At 44.2% G+C, this 18,664-nt stretch overlaps 1 protein-coding gene across 14 annotated transcripts in view; it reads right to left on the bottom strand.

Moving 5' to 3' along the window:
* The window catches only part of CACNA1D (calcium voltage-gated channel subunit alpha1 D), a 331,678-nt gene that overhangs the window by 49,405 nt on the left and 263,609 nt on the right, over nt 1–18,664 (bottom strand). For 5 of the 14 annotated variants that reach the window (XM_073644565.1, XM_073644576.1, XM_073644564.1 and 2 more), the window contains exons 30-34: nt 18,171–18,254; nt 9,933–9,965; nt 5,120–5,158; nt 4,376–4,504; nt 941–1,006 (exon numbers count right to left, since the gene is read on the bottom strand). In XM_073644565.1, the coding sequence (XP_073500666.1) occupies nt 941–1,006; nt 4,376–4,504; nt 5,120–5,158; nt 9,933–9,965; nt 18,171–18,254 (351 nt within the window). The remainder of the gene's footprint in view (nt 1–940; nt 1,007–4,375; nt 4,505–5,119; nt 5,159–9,932; nt 9,966–18,170; nt 18,255–18,664) is intronic. The other 9 variants (XM_073644577.1, XM_073644571.1, XM_073644572.1 and 6 more) reach the window with 5 other exon arrangements.

Below are 18,664 nucleotides of genomic sequence, written 5' to 3'. Positions count from 1 at the left end.
TGAAACCAAATGCTATGGCAGGAGACCTAGGAAGAGCCCACTGCTGACACAGACATACAAAAGCTAGATTGCAGTTTGCCAAAATGTACGCGAGTGAGCCCAAATCCTTCTAGGAAAGTGTCTTGTAGACAGAAGAGACAAAGATAGAGCTTTTTGGTAAAGCACATCATTCTAATGTTTACCGGAAAAGGAATGAGGCCTAAAAAGCAAAGAACACCATACCGATAGTCAAATATGGTGGAGGTTCAAACATGTTTTGGGGTTGTTTTGCTGCCTTTGGCACTGGGTGCCTTGACTGTGTGCAATCCATCATGAAATCTGAAGATTACCAAAGGATGTTTTGTCGCAATGTAGGGTCCAGTGTCAGAAAGGTGGATTTGCATCCTAGGTGATGGGTCTTCCAGAAGGACAATGACTCCAAACATACCGTTCTTCCAGAAGCACCCAGAAATGGAAGCAAACAAACACTGGAGAGTTCTGAAATGGCTGGCAAAGGGTCCGGATCTAAATCCCATTGATCACCTGTGGAGAGATCTTACAATTGCTGTTGGGAGAAGGCGCCTTCACATGAGAGACCTGGAGCAGTTTGCAGAAGAGTCGTCCAAAATTCCATCTGAGAGGTGTAAGAAGCTTGTTGATGATTATAGGAAGCTACTGATTGCAGCTATTTATTCCAAAGGGTGTGCAACCAAATATTAAGTTGAGGGTGCCAATAATTTTGTCCGTCCCGTTTGTGGGGTTGTGTGTGAAATTATGTCCAATTTGCCATTTTTTGTGCTGTTCCAATACACACAAAGGAAATAAACATGTGTATAACAAAACGTGTGTAATTGTAATAATTTTCTGGAAGAAATACTTTGATTTCTGGAACAATTTCAAGGGTACCATCACTTTTGGCCATGACTGTATACGATTGCATTATACGTTACACTCCTATTACCTGCATGCCAATCACAGCGTAGATGAAGAACAGCATGGCAATAAGGAGGGCGACATACGGTAAAGCCTGTAATAGAGATTGTCAAAAGGTTACATCAACATCCATGTCCATGTGTAATCTATTCTGTAGAAAGGGAAAAATGGTGTTTGTGTTAAATTCATCATATTCTGAGAGACTGGGAAGTGTCAAGGGAACCGCGGGGCTGCTTCACACTGGTATAACATGGGCACATTTTAGTACCTGTATGACCACAGCCACAATATCTGGACCAATCTGGTTATGCTGAACCGAACTTTGACCATAGCTTCCTACAAAAACCCTTGAAAATCCTGACTCTACCGACGCCTGCTCATCAGATTCTAACAGTTCCTGCCTGGTACCCCGACGGTCTCTGAGCTTCCGCACCGCTGACCTGGAGCACACTGCAGCCAATTACTTGTCATGTGGATAGATGGCACATGATTAGCTGCAGGGACTGTCTTAACCAGAGCAGCAGGTATTCGGCCAGATGATTTATTTTTTTTTTATTTTCTTTATATTTTTTTTTTTATATATATATATTTTTTTAATATTCATACCGTTTTTTTGTTTGGTGAACCTCTTTAATTTTAGTTTTAGTATTTCGGCCATAAAAAAAAAACATTGTACCAAGTTTGGAAGCTATCCCCTATCGGTAGGATAGGGATTCACTTCACGATCGTTGGAGGTCCGACTAATGGAACCTTCACTGACTTTGAAAATGGAGTTCTGAATAGAACGCAGGTAGAGCATGCGCACCCACCACAGGTATAGCATGCGCTCCCCACCACAGGTATAGCATGCGCACCCACCACAGGTAGAGCATGCGCTCCCCACCACAGGTATAGCATGCGCACCCACCACAGGTAGAGCATGCGCACCCACCCCAGTAGAGCATGCGCACCCACCACAGGTAGAGTATGCGCACCCACCACAGGTATAGCATGCGCTCCCCACCACAGGTATAGCATGCGCACCCACCACAGGTAGAGCATGCACACCCACCACAGGTAGAGTATGCGCACCCACCACAGGTAGAGTATGCGCACCCACCACAGGTAGAGCATGCGCACCCACCACAGTTATAGCATGCGCACCCACCACAGGTAGAGCATGCGCACCCACCACAGGTAGAGCATGCGCACCCCACCACAGGTATAGCATGCGCACCCACCACAGGTAGAGCATGCGCACCCACCACAGGTAGAGCATGCGCACCCACCACAGGTAGAGCATGCGCACCCACCACAGGTAGAGCATGCGCACCCACCACAGGTAGAGCATGCGCACCCACCACAGGTAGAGCATGCACACCCACGACAGGTAGAGCATGCGCACCCACCACAGGTAGAGTATGCGCACCCACCACAGGTATAGCATGCGCTCCCCACCACAGGTAGAGCATGCACACCCACCACAGGTAGAGCATGCGCACCCACCACAGGTAGAGCATGCGCACCCACCACAGGTAGAGCATGCGCACCCACCACAGGTAGAGCATGCGCACCCACCACAGGTAGAGCATGCGCACCCACCCCAGTAGAGCATGCGCACCCACCACAGGTAGAGTATGCGCACCCACCACAGGTATAGCATGCGCTCCCCACCACAGGTAGAACAAGCACATCCACCACTCCATTCATTCTCAACGAGACTGCCAGAAATAGTGGAGAGCTGTACTTGGCCTTCTTCGACAGTTCCACATGGCGCGTTTTACTTTATGGTTCACTCTCTGAAAAGTACTAGTCACTTTAGTTCAATCCTGTTCACCTTTATATACTAATATGGTCACCTGTGATTTTCAATAAGGACTCCAATTTCTCACGATACAAATTCAATACTTGCCAGCAAAACCCTCAACTGGCAGCAATTCACATCTTAACCACTGGTTGGCCATATATGGCATAAATATCCCCTGACAGAGTATCGCAAAATCATGTTGTTTTTTTTTGGGTCCTCTTGTCACTCATTTTGGGATAATTCAAGCCAGGAAGAAAGGTAGGGAGGGACATATCTGTACCTTAGGCTTCATTCAGACATCCTTTTTTTTCATGTACATGTTCTATCAGTGTTTCCTATTTTCACTTATGAGTTTTATCCATGTTTCCTCTTTTTCATCCACTTGTTTTATCCTTTTTTTTCACCCATGTGTTCTATCCTTTTTTTCACCTACGTGTTTTATCCCTGTATCTTCTTTTTCACCCACGTGTTCTATCCTTTTTTTCACCTACGTGTTTTATCCCTGTATCTTCTTTTTCACCCACGTGTTCTATCCTTTTTTTCACCTACGTGTTTTATCCCTGTATCTTCTTTTTCACCCACGTGTTCTATCCTTTTTTCACCCATGTGTTCTATCCTTTTTTCACCCCTGTGTTTTATCCGTTTCTTCTTTTTCACCCATGTGTTCTATCCTTTTTTCACGTACGTGTTTTATCCGTTTCTTCTTTTTCACCCATGTGTTCTAATCTTTTTTTCACCCATATCTTCTATCCTTTTTTTCACGTACGTGATTTATCCGTTTCTTCTTTTTCACCATTGTTCTATCCTTTTTTTCACCCACATGTTCTATCCTTTTTTTCACGTACATGTTTTATCCCTATTTCTTCTTTTTCACCCACGTGTTCTATCCTTTTTTTCACCCACGTGTTCTATTCTTGTTTCCTCTTTTTTACGTCCGTGTTTTATCCATGTTTTTCACACAGACTATAATGGGTACATGTTCTATATGACTGTTCACGTGACACTGTCTTTTTGCAGACCAAGTGGTCAGTATTAAAAACAAAACGGGAACATGCCCATTTGTGATCACCCATACAAGTCTATGATAATCAGAGACAGCACATATTCCCATCCATGTGCTGTGAAATCAACTCTCTTCTGTGCCTTTTGAACTCCAAATAAGATATGCTTTACGAGATCTCAGAAAATCAGACAGCCATATTTCTGCTACACATGTTCTGCTAAAATGTGAAAAATGTACAGCACACGGATGGCAATGTGTGCTGTGTGTTTTTAACACTTTAATGGGTAGGAGCAGTATGGCTGTGAGGTCTGATTTTCCGAGATCTAAAGCATGTCTTATTATTTGGAGTTCAAAAGGCATGGAAGAGAGTTGATTTCACTCACAGAAGCTTTGCAATTTATTTTTTAAAACATGAGAAAATCACGGATAAAACTCTGATGTTAAATATGGACACACTGACCAAATACTGATAGAAATCTGATCGAAAACACTGATGAAAATCGGTTCTTTTTTTGGGCACAACAAAAATCACTGACGACTGAATGAGGCCTTACTGTGACCAGTAATATCAGTGTAATAGTGTCCTCATGGTGATAATTAACGACTTGTGTATATACCATGCCCATGAATAAACTAATCGATCCTAGTCATATGCTAAAAACATATCTACGTACCTGAAAGGACTTTATAAATGTCCACAGCAGCGTTCGGATCCCTTCGCCCCTGCTTAGAAGTTTGACGAGTCGCATGACTCGGAATAATCGGAAGAAAGTGATTGAGATGCGGGCGCTGTCTTCTGAGCTCTGGAAAGCATTGGGCAAGTCAAGTCACAGGACTGGGGAGCAGATATACAGTATATAGGACAGAGCAAGAGGTGGCGGCACGGTGCACGGCTCTGTTCACACTGCCGTCAGAGGCAATCTCGGCAGGACTGTCGAAAACCGTAAACCCCATTGGTATCCATTGTGTGTTGGATCCGGCATTAACAGAAGCCATGGTAGTGTGAACAAAGCCGAATGTTGAGCATTCATAATTTTGTATATCCGGAATAGGCAAACCTTAAGTGGCAATAAAGAACTACAAATCCCGCTGCCGACCAGATGGGAGTTCTAGTTCTGCAGTGGATGGAGTGGCAGAGAATGTCTGCTGTATTATCGAGCCTTTCCATTCATGACGGCCCAGCAATATTCATTCTGGTAGGCGCGGCCCTTACCAGAGCCCCCTACTGTGCCGCACTGAAGCCGCATGCTAAGACAGACTTGGTTTCCAGCTGCAGGAGCACACACATGCATTTCTCAGCTGGGTGAAATGAATGCCATAAAATCCCACTTCAAGACCTTCCCATAAAACAAGGCAAGCCAGCAGGAAATGATGCAAAGTGAAGGTTCACAGAGGTCAAACCATTCCGCTCATCTTACCGCTGGGTCCCCAGTGGGGCCTTGTTCAGTTGGCATTGGCTTGAAAAAATAAAAAATACAAAAAATAATAAAAAATGTGCCAGGAGGAAGAAGATAAAACATACTGGATGTAGAGGCAGCAAGGTCTCGTGAGCTGATAGATGGGACTAGCTCAATATTACTAATGACTATAGGAGATCAGTAATATACAGTATCATACAGTCTGGGGATGATGGGGCTGATGTGCGAAGACATTGGACCGCTCTGCCCAAGGGTCATTTCCATCTCGGAAACCTACTCAGTATAACATTATAATGCCCAGATTGTACTTTCCCAGATTTGGGGTACTGCCAGAAATAATGGAAAGCCATTGTCTGCCACAAAGAATTAAGTCCTATGTAAACCTGTGTTGTTTGTCTTCCTTAAGGTCATCTAAAAATGACCATGGTACTGTAGTGCAACTTGTTAAAGGGAGTCTGCAAGCACAAAATGACTGTTCAAACAAAGCGCATGTGCTCGGTGCACACTTGGCATAGCCAGGCAGATCAGTGCACTTTCCTACCTATTTGATTTCCATCCATCTCTGAATTTCTTCTTTGATTGACAGCTCTAACTTCTGCCTCCTCTTTCTTGATTGACAGCTCTGACTTTACAGGAGCCAGACAAGAGCTGAGATAAAGGGAAAACAAGTAGATGGGAAGGTGCACTCAGCCATGCCAAAGGTGCACTGAGCGCCTGTGGAGTACAAGTAGGTGGGAGGAGCACTGATCTACTCAGCTATACCCAGGGTGCACCGAGCACCTGTGGAGAACAAGTAGGTTGGAGGAGCACAGATCTGCTCGGCCATGCAAAGGGTGCACCTGGCGCCTGTGGAGAACAAGTAGGTTGGAGGAGCACTGATCTGCTTGGCTATGCCAAGGGTGCACCTGGTGCCTGTGGAGAACAAGTAGGTTGGAGGAGCACTGATCTGCTCGGCTATGCCAAGGGTGCACCTAGTGCCTGTGGAGAACAAGTAGGTTGGAGGAGCACTGATCTGCTCGGCTATGCCAAGGGTGCACCGAGCGCCTGTGGAGAACAAGTAGGTGAGAAGTGCACTAATCTGCTCGGCTATGCCAAGGGTGCACCTAGCACCTGTGGAGTACAAGTAGGTGGGAGAAGCACTGATCTACTCAGCTATACCCAGGGTGCACCGAGCACCTGTGGAGAACAAGTAGGTTGGAGGAGCACAGATCTGCTCGGCCATGCAAAGGGTGCACCTGGTGCCTGTGGAGAACAAGTAGGTTGGAGGAGCACTGATCTGCTCGGCTATGCCAAGGGTGCACCTGGTGCCTGTGGAGAACAAGTAGGTTGGAGGAGCACTGATCTGCTCGGCTATGCCAAGGGTGCACCTAGTGCCTGTGGAGAACAAGTAGGTTGGAGGAGCACTGATCTGCTCGGCTATGCCAAGGGTGCACCGAGCGCCTGTGGAGAACAAGTAGGTGAGAGGTGCACTAATCTGCTCGGCTATGCCAAGGGTGCACCTAGCGCCTGTGGAGTACAAGTAGGTGGGAGGAGCACTGATCTACTCAGCTATACCCAGGGTGCACCGAGCACCTGTGGAGATCAAGTAGGATGGAGGAGCACAGATCTGCTCGGCCATGCCAAGGGTGCACCTGGCGCCTGTGGAGAACAAGTAAGTTGGAGGAGCACAGATCTGCTCGGCCATGCCAAGGGTGCACCTGGTGCCTGTGGAGAACAAGTAGGTTGGAGGTGCACTGATCTGTTCGGCTATGCCAAGGGTGCACCTGGCGCCTGTGGAGAACAAGTAGGTTGGAGGAGCACTGATCTGCTCGGCCATGCCAAGGGTGCACCTGGCGCCTGTGGAGAACAAGTAGGTTGGAGAAGCACTGATCTGCTCGGCCATGCCAAGGGTGCACCTGGTGCCTGTGGAGAACAAGTAGGTTGGAGGAGCACAGATCTGCTCGGCCATGCCAAGGGTGCACCTGGCGCCTGTGGAGAACAAGTAGGTTGGAGGAGCACTGATCTGCTCGGCCATGCCAAGGGTGCACCTGGCGCCTGTGGAGAACAAGTAGATTGGAGAAGCACTGATCTGCTCGGCCATGCCAAGGGTGCACCTGGTGCCTGTGGAGAACAAGTAGGTTGGAGGAGCATTAATCTGCTCGGCTATACCAAGGGTGAACCGAGCGCCTGTGGAGAACAAGTAGGTGAGAGGCGCACTAATCTGCTCGGCCATGCTAAGGGTGCACCTAGTGCCTATAGAGAACAAGTAGTTGCACTCATCTGCTCGGCCATGCCAAAGGTGCACCGAGAGCCTGTGGAGAACAAGTAGGTGGAAGGTGCACTAATCTGCTCGGCTATGCCAAGGGTGCACCAAGCGCATATGCTTTGCTTGAACAGTCACTTAATATTGACAGATTCCCTTGACGATATTGCAACTTGGGAAGCTCAAATAACATTGGGCTTGTAGACATTCACCCTATACATTGACGAGGATCAGTTGCAGCTACATGCTAACCTAAGCCCATAATGTTGGCCAAATCCGCTGATCTCAATGGGTTCGGCTGACTGTCTAATGTGTTTAGGAGCACCAGATAATTTATTGCATCAATATCGATCTGCCATGTACGCTTTTGAGCTGCCGATCTTTTTGGTTCCTAGAGATAAGCCACTGCCAGATAGGTCTGGCAGCAGCTTTCTCATACAGAACATTAGAACGATCAGACAAAAGAGCGCTCCTGTGTATGGGAGAAACGACCGAGAAAGCTGCTGGCTAAACAATCGCCTGAAGCATTGTTCAGCCGACGGCAGTCCCACATGTGTGGCCGGCTATATACTGGAGCTTGACACAATGTCATCAGATTGGGGCCAGTCTTTTAGTGGAACAATAAGGTAAAGGCTACACAGTGCCTTTGGCTTCATAACTAAAATTTCCATAGAAAACTATTTTGTTACATACTATGTGCATAGTTATCCAAAAAAATTCCTAAGGGATACATATCCAACTTTTTTTTGCCTCAATAATGGGTATGGGTGTAAATGAAAGTTGCATCAAAGTAGCAAAAACACATTCCATACATAGCGGGGAATCATAAGACCAAAACTGCTGTGTAGCCCTATCCGAAATAAAAAATTGTACTGGAGGCAGCCAAACTCAGAACATGTGACAGTAAAGTAGGGAACAGCCCTCTAACAGTAGGATCCATTAGTTCATACGTGTAAAACTCTGGCCCATTGGCCAACTCTGGCCAGCAGGGTGATTTGGCCCGCAACACCAGAACGACCACCCCTATGTGGGCCCATTATTCTGTATGGAAGACTATGTGGGGGGCCATTATTCTGTATGGAGGATTATGTGGGGCCCATTATTCTGTATGAAGGACTATGTGGGGGTCATTATACTGTATGGAGGACTGTGTGGGGCCCATTATTCGATATGGAGGACTGTGTGGGGCCCATTATTCGATATGGAGGACTATGTGGGGCCCATTATACTGTATGAAGGACTATGTGGGGGCCCATTATTCTGTATGGAGGACTGTGTGAGACCCATTATTCGATATGGAGGACTATGTGGGGCCATTATACTGTATGGAGGACTATGTGGGGCCATTATACTGTATGGAGGACTATTTGGGGCTATTATTATGTATGGAGGACTATGTGGGGGCCCATTATACTGTATGAAGGACTATGTGGGGGCCCATTATTCTGTATGGAGGACTGTGTGAGGCCCATTATTCTGTATGGAGGACTATGTGGGGCTATTATTTTGTATGGAGGACTATGTGGGGCCATTATTCTGTATGGAGGACTATGTGGGGCTATTATTTTGTATGGAGGACTATGTGGGGCCCATTATTCTGTATGGAGGACTATGTGGGGCCATTATTCTGTATGGAGGACTATGTGGGGCTATTATTTTGTATGGAGGACTATGTGGGGCCCATTATACTGTATGGAGGACTATGTGGGGCCATTATTCTGTATTGAGGACTATGTGGGGCTATTATTTTGTATGGAGCACTATGTGGGGCCCATTATTCTGTATGGAGTACTATGTGGGGCCCATTATTCTGTATGGAGGACTATGTGGGGCCCATTATTCTGTATGGAGGAGTATGTGGGGCCATTATTCTGTATGGAGGACTATGTGGGGCTATTATTTTGTATGGAGCACTATGTGGGGCCCATTATACTGTATAGTGGTTGGCCCGTGAGTTTTTCATTTTGGCCCTCTGCGTGTTTAAGTTTGACATCCCTACACTAGCTATAATGACATTAGTCAAGATTAAAACCTCAACATCTCCCAGTTAAAAAAAAACCACAAAAAAAACATACACTCTTTTATATAGGGTTCTTGTATAGGTTTTTGTTGTTTTTTTTTTACAAAGAAGGTATGATTTTTAATACTTTCTTCAAACTTCTGCAATTAGTCTTATGAATACACACACAGTTTCTATATCCGGACGTGTGCCTTTATTACATCTACGCCACTAACTCGAGAGATCTCGCTTTCCACCGACCCCAGAGGAAGATCACACTGCACACCCTCAATTCCAGAATTAACAGAAACTGTACAAAACATGCCGCATGCAGGTACCAAGTATAAGATATTATAACTTGTGTTATAAATGTTAAAAAAATAAAATAATTATCAATGTTTGGATGCAAGTTCACATTCAAGGGGGTCTCAGAGAAAACAAGAAAGATGCATGGAAAAAAAAGAAAAGGTTTTAAAAACATGACAAGGAAATCCACAGTCTATAAAAGTTATAAAAGCAAAAACAGACTTTGGTAACTGATACAAAGTATCTCTGCGGCTTCCTATTCTTACCGTAGGTGGCCCGGTTGGGTCAATTTCTGGTGGCTTTGAAGAAATTGAAAGTATAAGTTAAAAGTGAAGATATTGTGTTTCGGAAAGTTATGCTGATGGATAGTAAGTCCCTATAAAAAGCACAACAGTGCGAAATAACCGAGGTGTCCCTATCATGGAGCGTAAATGAGAAACTACAAATTACGATAGATTGGTTGGTTGTTTGGTTCAATTTATTAGCTAAGCCAGCCCCCTTCCCCATCACAGGTAACGGATGGACAGGTTAGCAGGCTGGTTTAGGTAATGAACCGAGCATGTCAGCCATCCCTCTTAATCACATCTCCGACGCAGCAGGGGTGTAGAAGTTCTCTGCTTATGTATGAAAGAAAGTAAATGTGGAGGTTATCAAACTTGGAACAAAATTTGCAAAGCCAGCCCCCTTCTCCTTCATGGATAATGCATAGAAAAGAAAGGGGGCTGGCTTAGCTTGGGAAATGCCTGGATTAAGATAGTTCTGGAGGTTTCAAAACGTGGATCAAAATTTGCAAAGCCATCCCCCTTCTCCTTCATGGATAATGCATAGAAAAGAAAGGGGGCTAGCTTAGCTTGGGAAATGCCTGGATTAAGATAGTTCTGGAGGTTTCAAAACTTGGCTCAAAATTTGCAAAGCCAGACCCCTTCTCCTTCATGGATATTTCACAGAAAAGAAAGGGGGCTGGCTTAGTTTAGGAAATGCCTGGATTAAGATAACTCTGGATAAATCCTTGATTTCCATGTGAGAAAATGCACTAATTGTCACTGAAGCTTTTAAGGTACCGTTAGAGAAGGGCGATCCAAAGCCGCATGGTCGATATCAAACTTACTAACAAGTAACTTAAAGGGAATCTGCCACCAGGTTTTTGTCACCTAATCTGAGAGCAGCATAATGTAGAGACAGAGACCCTGATTTCAGTGATGTTTTATTTACTTGGTCACTTGCTGTAGTTTTGATAAAATCACTGATTTATCAGCAGGAGATTATCACTAGAGGACTAGTAAACCTGCTACCAGGTACTCCAGCCCCTCCACTGATTGGCAGCTATCTGCCTATGCACAGTGTACACAGAAAGCTGCCAATCAGTGGTGTGGGCGGGGTTATACAGAGCTCAGGAGTCAGAGAACTGCTAGATTTGCAGAAGATAAAACTGTGATTATATCAAAACTGCAGAAAACAACCCAGTAAGTGAATCAGGGTATCTCTCCCTAGATCATGCTACTCTCAGAAGGGGTAACAAAAAACTGTAAACAGTTTAAACTCCCTTTAAAAGGAGTTGTCCAGTTACATGGAAAGCTGTGAAAAGTTTTTGTTTTATTTTGAAAAATAAAATTAAAAGATTTACTAACTAACACTAGCTATGAAAATCAGCAGCAATGTCCTGGTTTCAGACCCCATATGACAGTCTTGGAAGTTAAATTTGCCCCTTTCGGTTTGGGCATGTAGTGAGACGGGCTGGTTGTTTGGTTCAATTCATTAACTAAGCCAGCCCCCCTTCTCCATCACAGATAATACAGAGATACAATAGGAGGCTGGCTTAGTTAATGAAGTGAACCAGACAACCATTTCTCTTCATCACATCTCAGACATATCGGGGGTGTAGAATTTATCTGCTTATGTGAGAAAGTAAATGTAGAGATTCCAAAACTTGGCCTAAAATCTGCCAAGCCAGCCCCCTTCTCCATCATGCTTAAAGTATAAACAGAAAAGGAGGCTGGCTTCATTAATGAAGTGATCCAGACAACCATTCCTCTTCATTCTCTCTGAATGTTCTCTGCTTATGTCGGAAGGAAAGTTAATGTAGAGATTCCAAAACTTGGCCTAAAATCTGCAAAGCCAGCCCCCTTCTCCATCATGGTTAATGCATAGATAGAAAAGAGGGCTGGCTTCACTAATGAAGCGAGTGAAACAACCATCCCATTTCATCACTTCACCGACACAGAGAGGGGTAGAAGCTTTCTGTTGTTAGATTGCACAGTGACTTTTGGGTCCTCCCTGTATACCAGGGAACGTGTGTACTACTACTTCTACATCCCTTAAAGCCTCCATACCAAAATGCCATGTACAGGAGTTGCCGGAAGGAGGAGAATAACCAGACTGGGTGACAGATCTTTCCTGAAGCAGGAAGAAGACAACGGCGGGGAATCTGGGAAGTGGTGAGGGATCAGCAAAAATGCCGTTTTTTATTTATTTATTTTTTAAAGCCTATTCTGTAGCCCAACAAAAAATACATTAGGCTATAATCGCATATACAAGTCAGTGGAGAAGGAAAAAAAAGCTTCCAAATGCATTTTCTTAAACGTAAATGTGGAATCTAATTGAATCTATTTCTTTACATTAAGACAAATTGAATAGAAGTCATCCGCACAATGCAGCTCATTAATAGGAAGGATCGCAGAAGGTCGATGTGTGTGGCGCCAAAGAAAGAGGTCATGAACCCGTCAGGAAAGGTCCTATTATACGTCCCTGCAGTGAGGAAGCTAGCGCTCACTCACTAGTGCCACCTACTGGAGATAGCTCGACTTTGCATAAATGTCCGACCTTTTAACAAGCTTTGCAACATGACAGGATACTTGCTAAGAAAGACACAGATGTCTTGGGGGACTTCTCCCCTTCAAACAAAGCTGGACCCCTTAAAGGAGTTTTCAGGGCAAGCAGATAATTAAACCATTGTAAAGACAATGAGAAATAAAGAAACTTCATAATAGATCTGTCTCATTGCTCCCCTACAGCCTTAGTGGGGGACAGTGTCAGCATGTGCAACATTATTTTCCGCAGGGAAGTCTCAGGCGCATTCTAGGAATGTTAGGAGGAAGAGACTGTGGAGAGGGATTTATCCTTCTTGAGACTATATCCCAGTCTCAAGATGGTGCTTTATAGGCAGAGTGGGTGGACACTTAGGGTGGGAGTACAAGGTCAAAGATACAGCTTGGTAGAGAAGATAGAGTGCACTGCCTCTTGGAAAATGTAGTATGCAGGCATAGAAGGAAGTTCAGGATGTAAACAATAAGGAAAAACAGGGATGGCTGCAAGGGACTGAAAAGGAGTTAAAAAAAAGGAAAATAAAGGTAAGGCTGGGGATACACAACGGCATTGGATGTGACACCTGTAGTGCAACCAAAGTTCGCTAGGTGTCGAAACTACATCTCAGTGCAGTACATAAGATTGGGGTCGCATTGCGAACCCAAGGGTAATCCGAAAAGCAAGTTGAAAAAATCTGACTTGTCGCGTTCAAAGTACCCTTGGGATAGCAATACAACCCCATTCTCATGTAGTGCGCTAAGATGTACAGCAACATCTAGCAAAGTTTGGTCACAGGATAGGTGTTAACCCGCCAAAGTCACCGTGTAGCCGCAGCCTAACAGGGGGGTTTAGCGACTCATAACAGGGATGGCTCCCACCCACAGAGCAAGGTAACCTAGAAAATATGCATATGTCTTTTTTTCTGCATTATTAGGAAACATGTAAAACTAAAGGGCAATAGTGTGTGATTACTAATGCAAAGCAATACTGGAAACCAATGTAAAAAAACAAAACGACAGCATTATGTTTCCAAATTTATTAGTGTGTTCCCTGGAAGAAATAAGGAAAAAAAATCACTGGAATCACCAAACATCACAATCACTGCATATGTTATAGAGGCTAAAAATATTTTCCAATTGCAAGTTAAGAGGCAAGTTATGGTGTGGGGTGGAACAAGTGCAGACTGTGGCAGCCCCTAGTGCTGGGTTATCAGTGCGATCTACATGCGAGGTGACGAGATAGTGCTTACAGCCAAACATTCAAGACAGAACTTATACCCTAAACCTATAAAAAATAGAGGCAGCCATATAGCGTTGATAAGAAGCCATTACCAGGGATGGTTCACTTTAGAACTACCTTTACTCAAAGCTGAGCTATGGATACATCTGACCTCATAGAAGTGCCAGAAAAAGACCTAGACCAGTGTGTCCTTAAAATAAGGACTCTTAAAGGGGTATTCACATCTTCAAGATCCTATCCAAATATGTAGCAGGTGTAATAATAATGATATTAGCAAATACCTCCAATTAGAAATGTTGTATAGTTCATCTGATTCGCTATGTCGCTTACCCCATGTGCAGGGCATTGCAGTAGCTTAAGTATCCATGGTTACGACCACTAACAACTGACTGTCACGATATGAGCGGTTGTAACCAAGGATGTCTTAGCTACTGCAATGCCCTGCACATGGGGTAAGTGACACAGCGAATTAGAAGAACTATACTACATTTCTAATTGGAGGTATTTGCTGATATTATTACACCTACTACATATTTGGATAGGATCTTTGAGATGGGAATACCCCCCTCTAAGGCCATCATACACATTAGACTAACATCAGCGGAGCCAACTGGTATTGACAAGCTTGGCCGATAGCCTAATGTATATGGGGATCCCTGATAGATGTTGTCAGGAGGAGATAAGGATTTTGGACCGCCAATCCTTTTCTTCTCTAAAAATCTGCCACCAGAGATCACACAATGGCCCTCCCATAGAGAACACAAGAGAGCTCGGCGGAACGACTATAAAAAAAAGAAAAATTGTCTCCTTACTTATCACCCCCGCCTTTCCTGTTCATTCACATCCTGAATCCCCACCAGTCTTTATTCTTTCTGCTGCAGTATCCAAGGAGTAACATTTTCCCTTTCGGAGAGTGACATGTTAAGCACGTCACGGTGAGGAAACTTTTAAAGCCGCAATGCTCCTCTGGGAAATATGCAAATTGTCTCTTCAGAGAGGAAGAGGACCAGAACTCTAGTGCCACCTACAGGAAGTAGCAATCCTAAAAGTCAATAGTGACCCATTAATGAGCCTTATCACGTGACTTAGGATATAAGCCAGAACCAGAAACTCAGTTTGCAGACACTGTGTTTCAGTATGCTGAGTTCAGGTTTGGCTGGGTGAGAGGCGTCAGACCGGTATCTAAGGGGTAACATATTTCCCTGCGGAGAGTGATATGTTAAACATGTCATGGTGAGGAGACTTTTCAAAGCCACAATACTCCTCTGGGAAATATGCAAATTATACCCAGCCAAACCAGAACTCACACTTTGCACTGACGAGGGGCAGAACCTCGAAACAGAGTGTCTGCAAACTGAGTTTTTGTTTCTGGCTTATATCCTAAGTCATGTGACAAGGCTCATTAAAGGGTCACTATTAACTTTTAGGATTGCTACTTCCTGTAGGTGGCACTAAAGTTCTAGTCCTCTTCCTCTCTGAAGAGACAATTTGCATTCTTTCTTCTCCAAAAACACGTTCGCGGGATGCAGCAGTCAAAGGCAGAAAGAACAGACATAATCGGGGAACCAGGGAAGCAGTAGAACAGAAGAGGTGGCAACCTCAATTTTTACCTTGCTGTTTGCAGGGGTGACGGTTACCCCCATCGCTACACCCCTGCTGACCACTGTTTGATCCTCATTGGTCCAATAGAGAAATCTATGCTCATGTTATATCTTCAGGCCGGCAGATTGGATGACAAGAACCCAGGTGTATGTCATTTTGCGCTCGATGACTCATGTCTGGGAAAAGCTACATGTTTGTAGAGCGATCAGCAAAAAGAACGGATGCAAGACCTACGCTTGGTTTCTACCCAAGTTGATCAATGTAGATTTAAGTGAATCGATATAAAAAGTGGCATCGCCTGCCTCCGCTGTGCATGGCAAAAAATCATGTTATTGTAGAGTGGGTGGTTTGGATTGATGGATGGGAGTGGGAGAAACGTTAATGAGCCAGGAAGGTTAGAACACGCGCTGCTTTGTGCGGTTAGTCTGTAATTCACAAGTGTTACATACTTACCTGTAGAAATTTCTAGGGATGAAATAAACACATTTGATTAGATTATGAACCAGATTGGTGAGTATGTCATTAATAATGTGACACTGGATTTTAGATGATGGCTCATTAGCACGAGAATGATTCTTCTACACCTTTGTACGCGCTCACATTTGCTATAGCTTCTGTGCTAAAAACGAGCCTTATCCTCCAGTACATTCGCTGCAGAATTTTAAGCGCCAGCCTTGGATTTCTGCAGAAGATATATTATACACAAGTGGAACATAAAGCAAAAAAATGGCTACGAGTTAAGAAGGCGTTAGCCAAGCCATCAGCACTGGACCTCAATGCCCTTGTCTTTTTTTCGAACGTCAATAAAAGCAAAGTGATAGAAACTGCCACCTTGGCAGCGACCTCTCCATTCACGTTGACACAAGACAGGAGCCGCGTAGAGCGACTGCAGATTTTTCTTTTCAGTCCCTATAAAGGAATCTGTCAGCACAAAATGACTGTTCAGACCAAGCACAGAGACTCGGTCCACCCTTGGCGTGACCAAACAGTTGACTGCACCTTGCCACCTACTTGTCTCCCAACTATCACAGCCTCCTCTTCCTTGATTGACAGCTCTGGATTTGCAGGAACCAAAAAGAAGAATATATAGATGGAAAACAAGTAGGTGGGAAATGTTCTGAAACGTTTCGGTAAAGTGCTCTGAAATGTTTTGCCAAAGTGCGCCGAGCTCGTGTTCTTGGTTTGATCAGTCATTTTCTGCTGACAGACTCCTGCTAAAGAGAGTATCAGCACAGAATGACTGTTAAAACCAAGCACCGGCGCTTGGTGCACCCTTGGTGTGGCCAAACAGGTCAGTGCACCTTCCCACATATTTATTTTCCATCTATCTCCACCCACCTCTTCTTTAACAGACATATCTGGCTTTATACAGCCAGAGAAAGGTGGAGATTGATGGAAAACAAGTAAATGGGAAGGTTCACTTAACTGTTTGGCCACACCAAGGGTGCACCGAGCACCTGTGCTGGGTTTGAATAGTCATTTTGTGCTGACGGACTACCTTTAAGTTCTTTTCTGCTGGTGAGAATAGTGGTGCAGACATGGCTATTCTGCTCACAGAGGGAAAAAAAAAAGAGAAAAAACTGAAGTGTTTCTATATATTTTTACAATGTAGGAACATATGTGTGTATAGAGACCAAGACTGTAGGACATAGTCAATACAATTTCTCACGCATTATTTTTGTGACTCGCCAGCATTCTCCAGCAGCTAGTGATCATCTCTGGTTTGATAAATGACTATTGAGATTGTCCCTGTATTACATGAACAAGTGAAAGGACAAAGACAAGAAGACCAGAACCTAATAAACCAAAGAAAAAGTCCAGAAAAAAACAGAAGTGTTGGGTGGGGGGCATGTAGTAATGGATATACTTGATGTAGCTGATGGTAAATGCCGCTTTACAAATACTGTTCTCCAAAAATCACAGACTAAGGTTAGTTACTCAGAGACTATTGCACCAGGTTAAAGTATGGATGAGCCACCTGAAGAAAGAAAGTAGACTGAAAACTAATGCTTAAAAGTGTTATAAAGCTTTGACAACATATTGCACAGACATGTTAGAAGTCTTGATTAGTTGGGGTCCCCTTACCAAATGCTAAAGAGAAGGAGCAGAAGTAGTGCACTCCAATAAAACTGAAGAAGGACGGTATGAGAACGATCCTCAGTCTCGTCAAACTCAAGTGCTTGGACGCTTTGTTTTAGAGATTTTAGGAGGTCTCAGAACCTTCAACAATCAAAACTTCTGACAAGGTTTTATAAAAGTGCATTAACTTTGTGTCTTCCGCCGTTCATCTGAACATGCAGAACCTCTAGATTGAGAAGACCTGGTGCTGAAATGGTACATTATATATGCATAATAAATTATAACCACACTTTATAAAAGGATCTCTCAGCTCTCATGACATGTCTGTTTTAAAAAAAAATATGTGTACTCCCCATAAAATAACAATTTCTTATAACTCTGTGTTGTGCTGCTCCTCGTGGGTGTCACCATTCTTCTTGTCAGTGGGTGTGTCCCTACAAAGTGTCAACTTTGATTGGATAATGTTAGAATGAGCAGAGACACGCCCTCTTCTCACACCCAATCAGCAATGTATTAATATCTAGGAGGAACAGCACAACGCTGAGTTACAGGAAAAGAGGAGTTGAGAAGGGGTTAGCCAAGGCATCAGCACTGGTGCCCTCGTCTTTTTTTCGAAAGCAAAGTGATAGACACATCCACTATGGTGAATTCCTTTTTCTACTAAAGCAGACAAGTCGGGAGTAATATGTAATGTATCTGACAAAGTTGTCTGATGGTGGTTATATCACTGGATTTTAGGCCACAAGACAGAGTCACGACATAAAGCGACACAAGTTACTTACATTAACTTCGGTTATAGCAATATCTACGACGCTACCGACAACAATTAAGGCATCAAACGTGTTCCAAGCGTCAGTGAAATAGTGCTGTTAGTACGGGGAAGGACAGAACGAGACAAAAGAGAAATAAGGAGAGAGAAGAGTTATGACTGTCTGAAGGCAACCATTAGAAAAGGTTTGATGAGCCTCAGTGAACTCAATAAACCATGAAGGTGACCCAACAAGAAGACGACCTGGCATCATGGGTTAATGAATCATTGAGCACAGGAGTAATCTGGACCATGATGGCACCATATGTTCAGATCCTACATGTCTAAAGCCACTACATTGGTCTGGCATTACCAAAGAGGCAGATCCTCAAAAAGTCTCATCTGTTAATCTACGGACCCTATTTCTTGTGTATCAATATCTAAGACCAGTTTTCTGCCCACTGGATAAGTTTTTGACTCGCAACATTATTGTATGGAAATTTTCCATATTGGACCCTGGACCTGAAA

The sequence above is a fragment of the Phyllobates terribilis genome, unplaced genomic scaffold (genome assembly GCF_046119375.1).
Source record: "Phyllobates terribilis strain yellow unplaced genomic scaffold, ASM4611937v1 Scaffold_8__6_contigs__length_399053987, whole genome shotgun sequence".
NCBI lineage: Eukaryota > Metazoa > Chordata > Amphibia > Anura > Dendrobatidae > Phyllobates > Phyllobates terribilis.
This window is presented reverse-complemented; position numbering and strand designations above follow the sequence as displayed.